The sequence below is a fragment of the Thunnus albacares genome, chromosome 10 (genome assembly GCF_914725855.1).
Source record: "Thunnus albacares chromosome 10, fThuAlb1.1, whole genome shotgun sequence".
Classification (NCBI taxonomy): Eukaryota; Metazoa; Chordata; class Actinopteri; order Scombriformes; family Scombridae; genus Thunnus; species Thunnus albacares.
In genome coordinates, this window is record NC_058115.1 from 18,015,743 (window position 1) to 18,033,836 (window position 18,094).

The 18,094-nt window shown below is 38.0% G+C and overlaps 2 protein-coding genes across 2 annotated transcripts; one reads left to right on the forward strand and one right to left on the reverse strand.

The window, feature by feature from the left end:
* The first annotated feature begins 2,844 nt into the window (after positions 1 to 2,844).
* Positions 2,845 to 12,055, forward strand: LOC122990668 (neuronal acetylcholine receptor subunit non-alpha-2-like). The gene is made up of 6 exons (XM_044364108.1): positions 2,845 to 3,155; positions 5,331 to 5,482; positions 7,992 to 8,036; positions 8,672 to 8,781; positions 9,054 to 9,969; positions 10,718 to 12,055. The coding sequence occupies exons 1-6, from the start codon at positions 3,080 to 3,082 to the stop codon at positions 10,880 to 10,882; spliced, it is 1,464 nt and encodes a 487-aa protein (XP_044220043.1). The 5' UTR covers positions 2,845 to 3,079; the 3' UTR covers positions 10,883 to 12,055.
* A 454-nt stretch (positions 12,056 to 12,509) lies between these two features.
* On the reverse strand, positions 12,510 to 14,660 carry LOC122990669 (uncharacterized protein C3orf85-like). The gene is made up of 5 exons (XM_044364109.1): positions 14,557 to 14,660; positions 14,288 to 14,323; positions 13,693 to 13,817; positions 13,476 to 13,561; positions 12,510 to 13,098 (listed from the first exon to the last, which is right to left on the reverse strand). Exons 2-5 carry the CDS (start codon positions 14,319 to 14,321, stop codon positions 13,020 to 13,022), a joined length of 324 nt encoding a protein of 107 aa, XP_044220044.1. The 5' UTR covers positions 14,322 to 14,323; positions 14,557 to 14,660; the 3' UTR covers positions 12,510 to 13,019.
* Positions 14,661 to 18,094: the final 3,434 nt, after the last annotated feature.

Here is an 18,094-nt window from a genome sequence, read left to right on the forward strand (position 1 = left end):
ACTACAGAATATATACATGTGAGTGTGTGTTGGAGTCTGCGTTCTTCTATATTTGTATGTTGCATGGTTCTCATAGGGCACTTACATTCATTCCCATATTCCTCATTCTGTCTCTTTAAGAGGGTTAGTTCACTGAAATCACATTTTCTTTTTTGCTGTATTTAGTCAGAATTTAGTGTTGATTTTACTTGCAGAAGTTTTGAGATATTGGTCTTTGAGATTTCTGATGACCCAATGACCCTGATGACACCAATGTGTCCACTTTCCAGAAACAAACTGGTGGTTGTGTGGACCTCTAGAGTAAGTCATACATTGTCTCATTGTGAAAGACATGCTTTTGTTTTTTTAATTTATTTATTCACTGCTTTCAGTCCAACAAACAAATTTACTTTTTGCATCAATTTTACTGGGGTGGTGGCACACATGGACGTACGTGTCCATGCATTTTCCATTTTCTGACACGTTGGTGTCCAGATACTTTTATGGCATATAGTGCAAATACATTACTAGTCAAATCCTAGCCAAACCTTGGGTTATTATTTTATAAATCATGTGCTGTGCAGCTCAAAGAGGGTGGGTTTGCATTCCAAAGACAACATCTTATATTATACACGTCTCATATTTGATTTGAATTTGTTACTTGTGTGTGAGGGTTCGTGTTCACTTTAATTGTGCAAAACAATGCTTTTAATATTTGTTTTATTACAGTAAAGAAGTAGTCAAGCTTGTAGATACTTAACTAACCTATAAAACTCATCAACAGCGTGTTTCTCACCTCAACTTAACATTTTCCACACTCTCCTGGAAGTGAGTTGGTTGCACAGTACAGATTTCTCAGCACACGTCTTTATCAAATGTGTTGCTATTCTCAGCTGTTATTTATAAAACCACCCCTACCATCGCTATCAGTGTTTGTTTGTGTGGGGGGATGTTAATGAGTTTATGTTTCCCTCTAATGATTTTGTCCTCGCCACAATCTATGTCTTTTTCTTGCTCTCATTCTTTTTAAAATTCTCTCTCTCTTTATTTGTCCTTTACACAGGTGGCTAACTGCAGTGTCACTCATAAACATCTGTTTGTTTGTGTCCTCCTAAAATTCACAATGTGATCAAAACATTACATAATTGATTAATTATGTAAGCTAATATCATAATTAATCTTTCCTCCTTCTCTCTGTCAGCACCAGTGACACAACATTTGGTCATTCAATCTGCTGCATTGAATCCAATACCTCACACACGCACGCACACACTGGTCTCTGGTGATGTTCCCATGAGTCTGAGTGTGAGTACTTTCACACTTGTTCTGTCTATAGGTGCGTTATTGTAGATGATCACACACAGAAACGTATCCTTGAGAGACAATATATTTCTGGCTGACACTTGAAACATCTGTGACACAAGATAGTGTGTGTGCTGGCTGAGTCTCCAGGAGTCCGTTCAGAATCAGAAACTGTCTCTCATAGCAACTGATTCACTGATACGACACAACAGACTTCACAACATGGAAAACATCTACACAGATTGTTTGTGTGTGTGTGTCTGCATGTGTGAGTGTTTCATCCTTGTGAGGGCATGTGCAAGGTGAATGCTTTTTTATATTTAAGTGTTTGAATTCTGTAGTTGTGATCCAGCCTCCACCTTCCCCATCTGTGTGTGTACAAGCTTTGAAGGGGGTGGCAGTATTTATGCTTTGATTGATGTGAGGTTTTGAATGTCATTTTTTTTTATACTGAAGCAGGTGGCTTCATATGTTTTGTTCCAGAATTTCATATCCATTAAACCACTTTAATTAAATATTCTGACTTTTCTCTTATTTACATCAGCAGCATTTTGACACTGTAAAACTGAAAAGAATGGATAATTTCATGTGTAAGTAATATGTGCATAGAAAATAAACTTTCATTCCTGGTTGTATTGTTGTATGTAATAGGTAGAGAACATCACCTACCTGTGAGTATCAGTAACAGCAGATGAATAAAATCAGTTTCAGGAATTCAAAACTAAATCCCACTGTAGTACGAAGTCTATAATATTGAAATTAAAACACACAAATCGTGATAATGTCACCACAAACATGATGACACTTGAGCACAAACATGCTCTGATGGGAATTTTACAGAGGTTTTTCACTACTTTCCTCTTCTCTAAACCTGTGACCATGAATAAAATCGCAGCTTTAGACCATTATCTATTTGGCTATTCGTTTCCCGTTGACTTTCCAGAAAAAGGGTCTCATATGATATCACCTCTGAGTGCTCACTGATGTGATGACCTGGTTTGCTCCTATTAGCGCTCTCCAGTGGACACGCGACGCCAGTGACATGAACATCCATCACTGATTTTGATGTAACAACATCTGCCAATTAGACTATGTCCTATTACTCTATTGCTGGGGGCAATACTGTCTACGGGGAATTAAGTACTTTATATGTCGCATGATCCTCGAGTCTTAAGCCACACGCCACTACAATTACAACTCCTCCCCACTAATATTCAACATTTCTAAAAGGAAACATTACAAAAGTCTTTTTTCGCATTTTTCGCAGGATGATACAGGACTATTGTAAAACACGCGTATGAAATTTAAAGCACATGATCACAATGAGGTTAAGTTTCCTTCCAAGTCCAGAAATGATAACAGTATTTTTATACACTTTATGTTGTGAAAAAAAAACAGTTTATATTCTGGACAGCAGCACTACAGAGATAAAGATAAAAAGATGTTTTATGGTTTAGAGCGGCTTTTAAACTCCACCCGTGCTCCTCCTCTCCTCCTCCTCCTCCTCCTCCTCCTCTTCTAGAGAGCCGCCCCCCCGTCCCGCTGACCGCCGCCCCCCTTGACGCCCCGACCGGAGTCACAACATACGGACACCGGCCACATGCGCCTTCACACCGGGTCCCTGCCCTCTGTAAAACGACGGCAGAGGTCTTCTTTTCCGCATGGTTTCGAGTACCTGCTACTGATGGGAAATCTCGATGTCTTTTCCATCTCGGTGTGTGTGTAGTTCTCTCCAGCAGAACAGCCGTCAGTAACGGGAGGCTGCACCAGCTGAGCTCAGTCGGACCAGGACATCATCATGAAGTTGGCGGTCCTCCTCCTCTTCCTCCTCCTCCTGTCGGTGTCCTGCCCGCTGTCCCTCGCCAACATCGCCGGTAAGCAAACTTTGACAAAAATACACGTTATTGAGTATTTTTAGGCGACAAGATCATAATCGACAAAGCATGTGGTGCAACGTTTTTTTAAAGACTTATAAAGATTTAAATCAACTCCGCATAACCTTTGATGACCTTATCACCCATAACCTACTCTCGCTCAATACTTAGAACAGGTTATTGCTACTTTGCAGCATTTTCTTACTTTGTTACTTTCACCATATGTCCTTTTTATGTTATTATTCTTCATTTTGCTCCTTAAAATCAAAGAGAGTGGGCTGTTTGTACTTGGAGAGAACATTTCTCTTTCCTTTAGACACAATATAAGGACAGAAATTGAAATTGTTCAGTATGCCCCTCAACTTTTGTCTGACAGATAGAGGGAGTGCTGACAAAGTCATACTGTTTCTGGATGTTTAGTTGTAGGATGTGGCAATACTGGATTTGTTTTGTTACTCTGATTACTAGTACTGAGCAAGAGTTATCACCCCACGCCCCACTGCACTTCTGCATCAATCCTATGAGCTTTTAAGCAGTATATCAGCTCCACAATAATGTGTTAGGGCCCAGCTTTGTCTCTGTCCTTTGATCTGTCATCAGACCAACGGAAACAGGTGTCAGATATCAGTGTCCAGCACTCAGCAGCCCTCACTGAGTCCTTGAAGCCAGAGACAGAGGTGATCCAATGGGGGTGAAAACTCCTACAGTCGTTGGTTTTATCTTCATATGGTGTATACTTTACATTTATTCACCCATGAATCCAGCCAGATGATGTCAGCCAGACAGAGGTGAAACCAGCATCTCTCTTCTACCACCACTCTTCCTCCCTCACCCTCACCACACACATGCACTTGACATCCCCTGTGTCTGACATTATAGCTGTCGCTTGTGAATGTTACTGTCTTTGTCCCCCCGGAGACATCATATTGCCTGAGGCTGACTGATGTGCTGACTGCCCAGCTTCTGGACGCAGTTATTCTATCTCTGTCTCCTCCCCCTCCGTTTGTAACTCTATACAGAGCTGTATCATTCACTCTTCATCCTCTTTTGTGGTCTGATATATCCACAATACCTTCCTGTACACGCGGCTTGAGGACTGAAGTTCTGACTGCTGTGATTTGACGGGGGAGAGGTCATACTTTATGTCTATTTAGGGATGAAGATTACCTGGATTTGGAATGAAATGACTGGTTTTTATACTTTTTCTTCTGTTGAGTGACATAATTATACACAAATAAGTATTTACAAATGAGATTAATTTGCTCAATTTGTTCATTTACACCCAGCATAACACTGTCTACAAGTATGACAATAAATCCATTAGATGAATTTCTTTTGTAAAACTGCAAATTCATTTTCCTCAGCTGTCTTTCCTATTTCCAGTTAATACATGTCCAACAAGACTTGTGCTCAGTGAGAGGACTGTAAATGTTTAAACCAATTACAAATGCGCTTGTGCTGTTGGGCTAAACTTTTAATTAGCAGCCAAACACGTCATTTAACATCAAACAGAAGTTAATGAGCACAGCCACAGACATGGGTGAAAAGAATACTAATAGAAGTGCTGTTTGTTGACTTGACTCAAGAGTATCACAAGATCAACAAGAACATTACTGAAGAACAAATACCAATAAAAAAAAACAACTCTCAAGACTACACTAAACTACACAGTTTTTAACTACACAGAATTAGCATATGTAAAGGCCAATAAGCACTATCAATCAATACCTATCCAATTAACTGGTGTTGTCCAAAGTTGTAACCATCATCAGCACTTTGAAAGGTCACCGAATGAGGGAGATGTTCAAGGTGAACTTACTTTGAATGTCTAAATGATGCTTCTGCCAACTAGGAATGAAACTAATGATTGTTTTCATTACTGAATAATCTGTTGATTATTTTCAATCAATTGTTTCGTCTAAAAAATTCTTCTAAGGTAGTTGATACAGAGCTTCTCAACTGGCAATAGTGTTACTGATTTTATGATGTTTCTAGAAAATTATAAAACAGGTACTCAAATACAGCAAGTACCAGCAAGCATTTAATTCACTGTAATTGTCTGTTTTCACCCCTGTCACTGAAATGGCAGAAGCAGGGTAGTGATGGTGGAGGACAGTAATAACAGCAATGTAATAATGAGCAGTTGTTAATCCACCTCACTCCTCTTCATTGAAGCTCCAAGTGAGTTTGTATCCTTGGCGGAGATGGAGGATGCCCTGCTGAAGAACCTTTTCCAAGGCTACCAGCGCTGGGTCAGGCCAATTCAACGCGCCAATGACACTGTTAAAGTACGCTTCGGACTCAAGATCTCCCAGCTGGTTGATGTGGTGAGGATGAATGCACATCCACATACAATAACATACCCACGCTCTTCTGTGAGGATATTTAGTGTCTTCATGCATTCCCAACCCCTTACTCTAATAGCACATACACAACTGAGACTTAATCCTTACCTTTAGGTAAACCAAACCCTAACAATGTCTTAAACTAATGGCCCCGCCAGTGGATGCATCACTACAAATATATGTTGCACAGCTGAATCTTCCACCAAACCCTCACAAACCTTCACAAATTGAGATAGAGGTAGGTAAGGTAGACTTCTAGACTTATTAATGAGGCCAATCACATAAAAATGTGTATTTAAGTACTTAATGTCATTGTGGTTTGAATATTTTGTTGAATGTAAGCATTTTATATCATCAGTGACCAGATGTAGAACATGACATACACCATGGAAAGTTATGATTTTTCTAATTTTGAAGCAACTTAAGGGGAAATATAGTTGGAGATTAAAGGGTTAAACCCAACTTCTAACCCCAACAAACCTAATCATGGCTCGGATGTTAAATGGTAAGTCTGGTGATACTCTATATTTTATGTGTTGTCTGCAAATCACACAAAAATACCAAAACCAACAATTAATTATTATTTTAGCTTAATTATAGCTTATTCCTCTGTCCCACAGACCTTCAAACTATTAAATCACATATTGCATAGTTTATTCTGAGTCACTCCCACATACACTGCTGCTGTAATTACTGCTATCTCAATCTGTGGCTGAAAATAGTCCCCATTAAATGCACCATTTACTTCTGTTTGGCTTAAGTTCGCTAAAGTGCCCAGCTGCTTTTGGAAATCACTTAGCCTTTAAAAAAAATTACAATATGTACTTGTAACATGTTTTTAAATATTTAAATCTTCAGTAAGAAAAAACAGGCTTGGGGCTGAGAGTCGCAGACTGGGTGATGAAGTACTGAGAGGTGGACTAACGCATTGTTGATTTTGGTCTTTTCATGTGATTTGTTGACAATAACAAAAGTGATGAGGACTGAAAAAAATACACAAAAGAAGATAAAAGGAAAACCACTCAAATGCATCAATCAAATGGTAAAAAAAATGGACAGTTTCTCTTTATAATTGAGAACAAAGGTTAGGTGTGGTAGGTTCCCATTTGATTCTAATGTATGAGCAGTGTTACTGTCCATGGTGCTGAAACCAAACAGACCACTGGCCGCGTCACTATGTGGAGCTTTCCGTGGTCCTGAAATAGATCTGGAACACTCTCTTCACATCTACAACCACACAGTCTCTCTCTGGAGTGTTCCTTTAATATTTCAAAGGCTGGCTCTGATAGGTTGAGATGGTTTAGGTGTTCAAGAGGAGAAAATGGAAGATGCTAATGGAGGAGCCACGCTTCTCGGCTTGAAATATTCATCTCAACCAGTTTAGATTGAACTCTTCATCCATCCAACTAACACATATGCCGGGCAAAGACAACCAATGATGAATTAAACAAAAGTCCTTCATGGCAAAAAAGGTTTAGGTTGATGATTTGCTGGATTTTAGTAAAAAGAGAGGGACAGAGAGCTAACTGCTAACAGCTACAGTAGGGTACACTTTGTACTGCATTGTCCCCAGTGTTCCTGGGCTGCTGCATGGCTCTGTATTAGATTATGGTTCACCTCTGCTCTATGTGATCACCAAAACATCCAACTCAGTCTGACAGCTGAGGCCTGGTCCGGATACACTGAGCAGCTAAACCACTCCCTGTCTCTCTGTTCACCTATGTCTTTGTATATCTTTGTATCACCTTTGCAAGATTTATTTTTCTCTAAGTCTCTCCCCAACGTCTCAAACTTGTCTCCAGTGATGTGGAAGCAAGCCCATGTTCGCTACTCTCTTTCTCTGTCTCTCTCTATTTACCTTTCACTGTACCTATATTTTCTCAGCTTGGTCCACTGCACCCACCTCTGGTGTTATATTTCCTTTTTCTTGTTTGCTAAGGAAGTGGCATAGACAGGTAAATTAAATTCCGGCTGATTTCATGGAAATGAAAAAATATGATTTATTTATTTTCGACCAAGCTTCTGATCTAGTCCACTAATCTAATCTAATGTCATGATGGAACACTCAGATCACCCATGCTTAGTGCTGTAAATAAGTTACATACATATAATCCAATCATACATATAATATAACATACATATAATTCATCTGAGCATCACTGATATACAGTTTAGTACTACTAATATATGTGTGGTTGCCATCTATGTTGATATCTGATTTTTTTAGCCGAAGTGGGAGATATCAGAGCCTTAAAAACCAAACTTGTCGAATTTGACGGCTGACATTAGCAGTCTTTCTCACTTTTACTTTGACATTTACAAATATTACTCAGATTTAGTGTTTGTCTTGTATTTAAAGACTTGTTTGGAGAATTTGAGAGTGACAGCAGGTTTCAATCAATTTCAATCCTTTTTGATCATGAAATGTGCCACTGACAGTTTCTACTTTTCAAATATCCTTCTTTTGTCTGTTGTCTTTGTCCATTTTTAGGATGAGAAGAACCAGCTAATGACAACTAATGTTTGGCTGTGTCAGGTAAGCAAGAGACAAAAATAAACTGAGTCTACATGGTTGAACAACAAATCAATAAGATGACACATGCTAATATTTGTTTAACAGAGCAAGAAAAGGTAATTTTTGCCTTTATGATCTAGTTTCATTATTATTATCAAACTAGATAACATCAGGTCTTGGCCAATATAAAGAGAATAACAATGTGCCGATATAAAAGAATTTTGCAATTCAAAATTTTATTGCGGCTCAATGGCTGATACAGACACATACAGCAATCGTCTGTTGAACACGGGAACTGACTGGTGTTCTTTACAAAAATACAGAAAATCTAAATACTAAATTCAGCACTACATTTTGAGAGCACCTATTGTATCATCTGATAAATTTAAAAACTATTGTTTGTATAGCAAATTTTGACCCACTTTTCACAGTGTACTCTGACTAAAAGTAATTTTCTTTATAGAAAAAAAATCAAACAATCAATGTAATAATGTATACAGCCTATATACAGGTGACAGATTGGGGAGACGCATGAATCTCTGGTGGATGTGATCCAAGTGTTGATGCTTATGCATTAAAAATAACATTGGTATTGTTTAGTGTTGTGTATAGGCTTAATAATATAGCACCTTGTGTCCTTTGTTTATGCTGAGCAGGAGTGGATTGATTACAAGCTGCGATGGAATCCAGACAAGTATGGAGGAATCACTTCCATCAGAGTTCCTTCTGAAAATATCTGGCTCCCAGACATTGTCCTCTACGAGAAGTAAGACACACTAAACAGGGTCATGTGATACTGAGCTGTGATCAAAAGTGCCATACTCATTCAGTCCATTAATATCACAGTTGATTGTGAGTTATTCTATATAACAATATAAGAAAAATAAATGTATATATCACAATAAAATAAAATAAAATTACAAAGGATAAATTAACATAACCAATATCACTCTCCCCGAACACAGAGGCAGAGATTCTGTGAATATGATTCTAAAGAAAAAAACAGAATTTTTACTGACTTTTGTTTCATTTTGTCAGTGCTGATGGGCGATTTGAAGGCTCCCTGATGACCAAAGCTATTGTCAAGTTCAACGGTGCCATCACCTGGACGCCACCTGCCAGTTATAAGTCCGCTTGCACTATGGATGTCACCTTCTTCCCCTTTGACCGCCAGAACTGCTCCATGAAGTTTGGCTCTTGGACGTACGATGGCAACATGGTGGACTTGGTTCTGATGGACAACCAGGTAGATCGGAAGGACTTCTTCGATAATGGGGAATGGGAGATCCTCAGTGCCACTGGTGCAAGAGGGAACAGGAAGGATGGCTTGTATTCTTACCCCTTCATCACGTATTCCTTCATCCTGAAGAGGTTGCCTTTGTTCTACACACTCTTCCTCATTATCCCTTGTTTGGGTTTGTCCTTTCTGACTGTCCTGGTGTTTTACCTTCCCTCAGATGAAGGGGAGAAGCTGTCACTCTCTACCTCCGTCTTAGTGTCACTCACTGTGTTCCTCTTGGTCATAGAAGAGATCATCCCCTCCTCCTCAAAAGTGATTCCGCTTATTGGAGAGTATCTGCTGTTCATCATGATATTTGTCACTCTCTCAATCATCGTCACTGTCTTTGTCATCAACGTGCACCACCGCTCCTCAGCCACCTACCACCCCATGTCACCGTGGGTTCGTAACCTCTTCCTTCAGAAACTTCCTCGGTTGCTGTGCATGCGAGGTCATACCGACCGCTACCACTACCCAGAACTGGCTCCTGAAAGTCCTGAGTTGAAGGCGCGATCTGGAGGTCGGAAAGGAGGCCAGAGAGCGAACAGCGGAGCCCATGGACAGACGACTCCTGAGGGGAAAGAGGAAGAGGCCTGGGCGACCATGTTGGAGAAGGCCATCTATTCAGTGCGCTACATCAGCAGACACATCCGCAAGGAGCACTTCATTCGAGAGGTGTGTTTAGCTGCATTGTATTAAAATAAAGTGTATGTATGATCAAACCAGAAATATAAAGGAATATATAATTTAGGCAAGGCAAGGCAAGGCAAGTTTATTTGTATAGCACATTTCAACAACAAGGCAATTCAAAGTGCTTTACATAAAAGATAAAAGGCATCAAGACAGAATATTGAAGCAACACAAGGCAATATAATAAGACATTTAAATACAATTAAAAAGCTAAAATAGAATAAGGCAGATGAAACAGGAGATTAAAAGTTACAGTGCAGTATAAGATATTAATCAGAAGTCTCAAATTTGATTTAATCAAAGGCAGCAGCAAACAGAAAAGTCTTCAGCCTTGATTTAAAAGAACTGAGAGATGCAGCAGACCTGCAGTTTTCTGGGACTTTGTTCCAGATATGTGGAGCATAAAAACTGAACACTCCTTTTCCATGTTTAGTTTTGACTCGGGACTGGAAGCAGACCTGTCCCAGATGACCTGAGAGGTCTGGATGGTTCATGATGTAGCAGCAGAGCAGAAATGTGTTTTTGCCCTAAACCATTCAGTGCTTTATAAACCAACAGCAGTATTTTAAAATCAATTCTTTGACAGACAGGAAGCCAGTGTAAAGATCTGAGAACTGGGGTGATATGATCCACTTTCTTAGTCTTAGTGAAGACTTGAGCAACAACGGCAACTGTCTGCAGATTGCAATTTAAATATTGCTGTCATATCTCTCCATTTTTTTCTTTTTCCAAGGTGGTACAAGACTGGAAGTTTGTGGCCCAGGTGTTAGACAGGATCTTCCTGTGGGCTTTCCTTACTGTCGCAGTACTGGGCACCATCCTCATCTTTACTCCTGCTCTGCAGAAGTTCCTCAAAATCCCACCTCCAACTGCAAGTGAGGATCCACCTTCAAACTAACAGCTATAACACATCTCATTTGCAGGGTACTGATGATCCACTTTCAAGATGAGTCTTTAAAATCATTTGAAAGACTGAAGCAAGAGAAAGCAACCACAGGTGCTTATTGAAGAACTTTGACTGTTAGATTTTCTGTTGGTTAGGTTTCGTTCCCAAATCCACTGTGTAAAATGTGCTTTATGTCATTAAGTTTCAGTTAGAGACACTATGTGTAGAATCTTTATGGATATTTTACCATATTTTAAATTATTATGATGCATAATGTGTTGCTGTAGAAAAATAAGACAATCCCGGTGAAGATTGGTGCTAAACAATGTTGATTCATTTAGCCCATTCATTCTCAAATTTTACACATAGCTTCAGCCATAAGACACCTTGGTTTAGATTACACATGCTGACAATGCTAGTAAAGGATTTAAGATTAAATTAAATGAACATTTAAAAACGTGTAGTAAAAACACCAGCTTCAACCAAAATTAAATAAAACTGCTAAACTGCACTACAGGTTCTACTATTGACTTGATCACTGACTTCTTCATTAATGTCTGTCACAAATTTTGAGGTATTCAACAATTTCTTCATGTCATAGATTCATCAGATTCTTCATAAATAACTATTCTGGCACTTAGAGGATCGCTCGAGTTATCACATACCTGAAGCACAACATACCGCTTATGGTAACTTCTGTACTTTGTAATAATGTATATATTTTAAGAAAAATAGATTATTTAATATTGCAAAGTACAAACAACATTTAACTACCTTCACTCGAGATGCAACTTTTATATGCAAATGTTTTGAAGAATCTAGCATTAAGGCTGCAGCTAGCAATTATTTTCATTATTGATTAATCCATTGATGAGTGTCTAGAATTATCAAACACATTAGGTCTATAAACTTCCAGAAAAAGTGAAAAATGGCCATCATGATTTCCTAAAGGGTAAGGTGACATCTTCAGATTTTTTGTCCAAAACTTTAGGATATAATTGCTGATTAATTTTGTGTCAATCAACAACTTCAACTGTACTATTTTCTGTTCAATTCTCTCAACGTAACATGAAGTGTGATGAATAAATTAAGACAATTATTCTTTAAATTACACAACTCTCAAATGTACTGCATTTGTACTGTTTAGATGTTCTTTATCACACTAATAAAGTTGTTTTGAATACACAATGCCTTATTTCTCATAACTAACGCCATGTTTATGTCTGTTTATATGAAAATTCCATGTTTATAATATCAGCAAATGTTCAGTTAGAAAATTGCAACACTTCACAAACAAGTCAGGGACAGTTTATCAGCAAACTATGCACACATCAGGAGAAACTGAGCTACATATAAATAGGATTTATCAAAAAAGGAAAGTAGTAAATGATGGGTGAAATGGGTGAAGTAAGGGGATATCTGCAGTTGAGAGCACCACCCAGTGGTCACGCATACAAACAACACACAATACAAAACACAAACAGGATGTTTGCTCCCCAAAGAACTTTCTGAAAGGAAATATTCTGATGTCTGTAAAGCAAACACAGTTTCTATTTTTCTATTTCTATTCAATTTTTCTCATCTCAGAACAGAACAGAACAGTTTCTCTCTTTTTCCCTGTCAAAACAAAGCCGAGGCTTGAACTACCAAAAACACTGCATGAAAGATCTGTTAAGAACTTAACTTTGCAATTACCTGTTTAAAAAGCACAGTTTAATTTTATCTATCACATTTCATTGAAGATAATATTTGATTGCAGGCATCATTGTTCTAAAAGAATCCATACTTTCATAAAAAGCAACATCCAACTAGCAAAAAACAATTCAAAAACTTTTATGACTTTTATTCATTTTCACTGATATTATGAGTTGTTATAGAATAAAATGAACAATGGAAGCGGAGCCTTAATATGAGAATTCTTGTTTGTTTGATTATTTTCATCTCTCATTTGTACTTAAAACTGCTACATATTGTATTTAATGACAAAACATATACATTCCATTATAAAAGCATGTGGTTGAAGCTCAGAATACATTGAAATGTATTTCCTGTTGACTCTGTAAGTCAAATTAGTATAAGCAAGTCTACACTACATTATTTTTGTCTGCAGTGTGATGTCTCATCTCCTCAGTTTTCCTCTTCTTGTTTTCTATTTGCGTTGCCCCGTGTGGCTGTCCAGGTGAGCTCGAGCGTTGCGCAGCATCTCCATGTACATCCTGTTGTTTTCACTGCAACATAGACAGAACCAAAAAAAAAGAAAGAACATAATATACATCAACTAAATGTGATTAAAGATGTCACTGGAATAGCATGTTAATAGGGAGTTTTAGCACTCACTCACACACACCATTTAAAGCACAGGGTGATTTGGGCACATTAGCAACTCCAAATGGCAATAGAAGTGACTGTTTAGTCCTTGGAGGACAAAATGAAAACCAGAGCTATTCAATAATGAACTTCAGAGGATGGACATGTGGTAAAATAGGCAGAATATGGCACTTAAACTGTGTTTACCCATACAAAACAAAACTACACTACAAAACTATACTGTAAGGACAATTAGATAAAAAGTGGCACATGCTGTGCTTCTGATTATCTCACTCACTCAGCGACAGAGCGGTCAAACATCAGGTGACCCATGTCCATGTAGTACTGGGCATCTGTTCGAATTGCTGTCCAGTACTCGTTAGCCTGAGGAAGAAAGACACTCTGTCATATAAAGCCTCTTTCATTCAAAGACTTGGATTTTGCATTTACTGGCTATGAATTATGTTCAGACTGGTGCTTGACCATAATTCACACCACAGTGCTGTGTCTGTCACCTGTTCTTGAATGGTGTAACCCCATTGGTTCTGAGAGTGGTTTGGATCCCAATATCCTGACTGTCTCTTCAGCCTGATAAATCGCTTTGCCTGCTCTTCCTTCATGAATGGGGCGGCAAAAACCCCTGAACACAATATTAAAAGCAGGTAAGGAACAAAATACCCTGAACACAAGGGCATTTTCACGGTCGAAGACTAATGAATTATCCTTGTAATGAAGGTTTGATTAAAAAAAAACATCAAGTAATTCTTTGACATTTAAAATAACAATATATCATTTAAAATGTACGTAGATATGTACAGAATCACACTTAAAGAAATTAAGAAAGAAACGCCACATTTTCACAGAAGAAAATGTGTTTTTAGAAAATGTTTGGACATCTTAAATGGCTGAATGTTAATAGACAATGTAAACGCAGCATTAATGCAAATTTTTTGGGGTAATCATATCGCATTGCTCAGTCTGAGTACTGAAGTGACTTACACTGCTGCTTAAAGCATAATATTATCATGGACCTAAATCTAAAACAACATGCACATACATTTACAAAACACACAGACTAAAACATATAATTCATGAAATTGTCTGACTTACCACTCAGAAGAGCAAACAGAATCACAAACTTCATGTCTGTAAAATGCAAAACAAATGTTATAAAGTCAAAGTCATAAATAATAAAACGCAGAAACACACACACAATATATTCATGCAGTTATTTTGATTAAAATTAACAACTGCTTCATTCTATCTCTTGTTCCTTCATTCCTTCTGTGATGTAAAACTCAGATGTACAAATAAATCAAAGGAAGAAAGTAATTTGAATAATAAGGGAAAAAATATTAAGGAAAAAAGATAAGATTTACCTGCAGAGTGACCAGTGAGCTGAATGTGCAAGTCTCTCCAGAGTTCAGAATCTCACAGATGAATGTAAAAGTGAACAAGAGTTTCTTTCACAGCCTTTACCAGCAACCAGAGGAATGAATGAAGTCAAGCATCAGGCAGCCTGTCAAGGTAACCACTTATATGGGTGCCAGAGCTCTAACTGACCATCCAAAACAACACGACACACACACACACACACACACACACACACACACACACACACACACACACACACACACACACACACACAAACACACACACACACACACACATACACACACACTCACATACTGGTGCTTCCCCCGCAGGAACAAGTCAGGCTCTGAGATTCAACATAAAGAAGACTCTGTATAGACTACCAGTCTGTCTGTAAACAAATTCATTGCAAAACTCTTGATTTTAGCAAACGCAATTTTCTGTTTTTTTTTTTCCAGTTGACATTTTTGTTGACGTCTATGGGAGCAATATGGTTTTTCAATAAAAAAAAAAAAAAATCAATAAGAACTATCTGAAATAAATAAGGTTTAGTGCACAAAATATGCAAACAAATATATATTTTACATTTAAAAAATATTATATCAGCTTATTTTCAGAAAAGCATTCCAAATGTAAAGATATTGTTATATGTTGTGAAACTTTTCTCACATTATATATTTAAATTGTTCAGTTCTATAGTTTCCACTTTATACTTTGACTTTGAAACTGTATTCTTGACTTACTCAGATTTTACCGTTAAGACAGAAATATGTGGCATTTGAATAAACATAATTAAGACCGACATGATTTTATGGTCATGGAAGTATAATGTGTGCCGTTACAGTAATATAGTTTTGTGTACATCAACATTTCCTCCACTGGGTGGAGTGCTTACCACATTCATGGCTGGTAGACACTTCACTGTTTGAGCACCAGGCATTTAAGCAATGTGTACGATATATGTATATGTAAAATAAATGGAAAACGATAGATTTTTTATGTGTTGATGGATTTAAAATATCAGATGATGAATTTAAAAAACAGTTGTTCAAATGTAGACCTTTACAAAACAATATGTAAGCAAAGTGCAGTGCAGAAAATTGTGGACAGAAATTCATGAAAAACTTGACAAAAAAACAATTAAAGAAATTAATTAAATTGTGTAACATGTCCAACTTGACTAAACAGGCACACTGAAGCGACACAGTACCTAATGGAGGGGAATTCAAAGCCTGTTTTTCGAGTGAAGAAAGGTTCGCTAAGACCTTCAAAATTTCAAAGCAGTTCCCTCAGGTATTAATTTGGGTCTCCTCTCTTTAAGGTGCTGCATGAAATCTCTCATCCTTTAATATATGTGCAGGAGTGTTCCTGTGAATTTCTTTGTGTGATGTAATATTTACACTCTTGCTCGAACAGTGACGCGTCGCACCCACTTATACACAAATGACCACCTAAAAGCTGAAATGAAAATAAGAGTTGCAGTAATTCACCGAGACAACGACTTAAAGTCCAACAGAACAAAACTACATTAATAATTCAAACTACTTCTATTTATGAACCTACGCATCTCTAAGTATGTGTATATAACATATGTGTGGTGTGTGACCATCTTTTTTTTGCATGCATTGTGTGAGGCCTTTGTAGAAGACATAAAGTTCTCTTTGTTTTTTGTACACCCACACAATGCACTCTATATCTCTTTTTATTGTGTTTTGTTGGTGATTTTCAGACTTTGTGACTCTCCCTCACCATTGTGTGCACCGCTGACCTTTTCTAAAGTGAACTCCTAAGTGTGTGTGAGAGGTCTGACCTTTCTTTGACATCCCAATAATAAACTGAGTAGCCACCTGCACAGTGTAACAGAGACAAATTGCTGGCTGGTGGCAGGGCAACAGAGGAGGAGTTGTTTTAGGAGGACCAAGATGCACTTCATCATGTGGGCAGATATTCACACACACACATAAGATTATGAATTGCACAGAGTATGAGAAAAGTCTCATATTCATTGTTGCTAATCTTATTTTACTAATCATCAACCACTGTATATTTATTCAAACTTCCTTATTGAGTTCCTTGTTGCTCATTCAATCATTTTCCCCAACCATGTGACATGTGCACAAATAAGGAAATGTATGCACAACTGCAGACATAGACACGTAATATGCACACTTACACACATACACACAAATGCATATCAAGATTAAAAACACACACACATATGCACGCATGTAAACACACACACACACCTTGGGTAGCTCTGGGACCTGTGTGCTCTCTGCCACAGCAAAAGCTTTGCGTCTTCCACACATCAAAGGTAGCGACTCAGACAAAAACTAAAACTCATCTGACCCCATTCTATCACACACACACACACACACATATGCTCACATATGCACCCTGCTGGGACCGGCGAATATTTCACATATTTAATTTAGAAACTTGGAAGGAACGTGAGATGGATGTTTAACAACGTATACTAAAAAAAATCATTCACGCTTTTGTCATTTTAAAAGCGTCGATTAACATAAGAGGAATGTGGCCATTTTGATTTAAGTAGAAGAGGACAAAAGGGGCGAGATAGACAAGGAGACACACAGAGAGAAAGAGGACGAAAGGATGGAATGATAACTCCACAACATTTAAGTCCATTAGCAGAACAGTCCTCATTTATAAAAGATAGAGAATTACTGTAACAGCCCCCTCTGGTCTTTGCACTATTCTCTGCGATTAGTCTTGCCTCTCTGCTATTGTTCACCTCAAGTACAGTAAGTGGATCAGTGCGTTTAAAAATGCCAAACCATGATGCAGATTCCATCACTGTCCTTAATCAGAGAAAGTTGGAGAGATATTGAGAGGTTCAAAATCAGCAAATGTCAACAGCTCAGTGTGTTCAGATTCACAGGGACAGGAGGACTTATCATATTCTTTTGCTGATTTTTGATATTTAAACAACACAGTTTGGCTGGCACCTGCACAGGTCCTGTAGGTGCCAAGCATCTATGCTACTGCTGAGACATCTTCTTGCTCTGTTGTTTTACCTGATAATTGTCATTTGTTTCAAAAAGAATGAAGGGCTTAGATTTAAGTTAATTAGATTCATTTCAGTATCTCAGCAGAGATACTGAAGGAGGAGGGATGAGGAAAGGGATGGGGCTTTGTTGTGTGTGTGTATACAGTGTGTGTTTGTGCACTTTTTCTCTAGCGTGTTAGTGTTTGCAACCACTCCCCCCAAGGGGCAAAATAATGTAGAGAATGTAGGAGGAGGTAACACATAGGGAGAAAAAATATATTTACCATGCACCAGATTTATAGACTCAATACATAAATACTCACTCAAAATGTGTTTGCGAATGCATACCAAAAATATTAATATTGATAGAGAAGTTTCAAGTCATTCTCTCTAATGCGATACTATGTGCCTACAAATGAGACCCATCTTCAATGACAGCAGCTCTTTATATTTCCTGCTGTCAGACAAGTACTTGTTGCTTTTGTAGTTCAAAGCCTTTTCGTCAGTTTTGAAATTGATTGAAATTTTTTGTC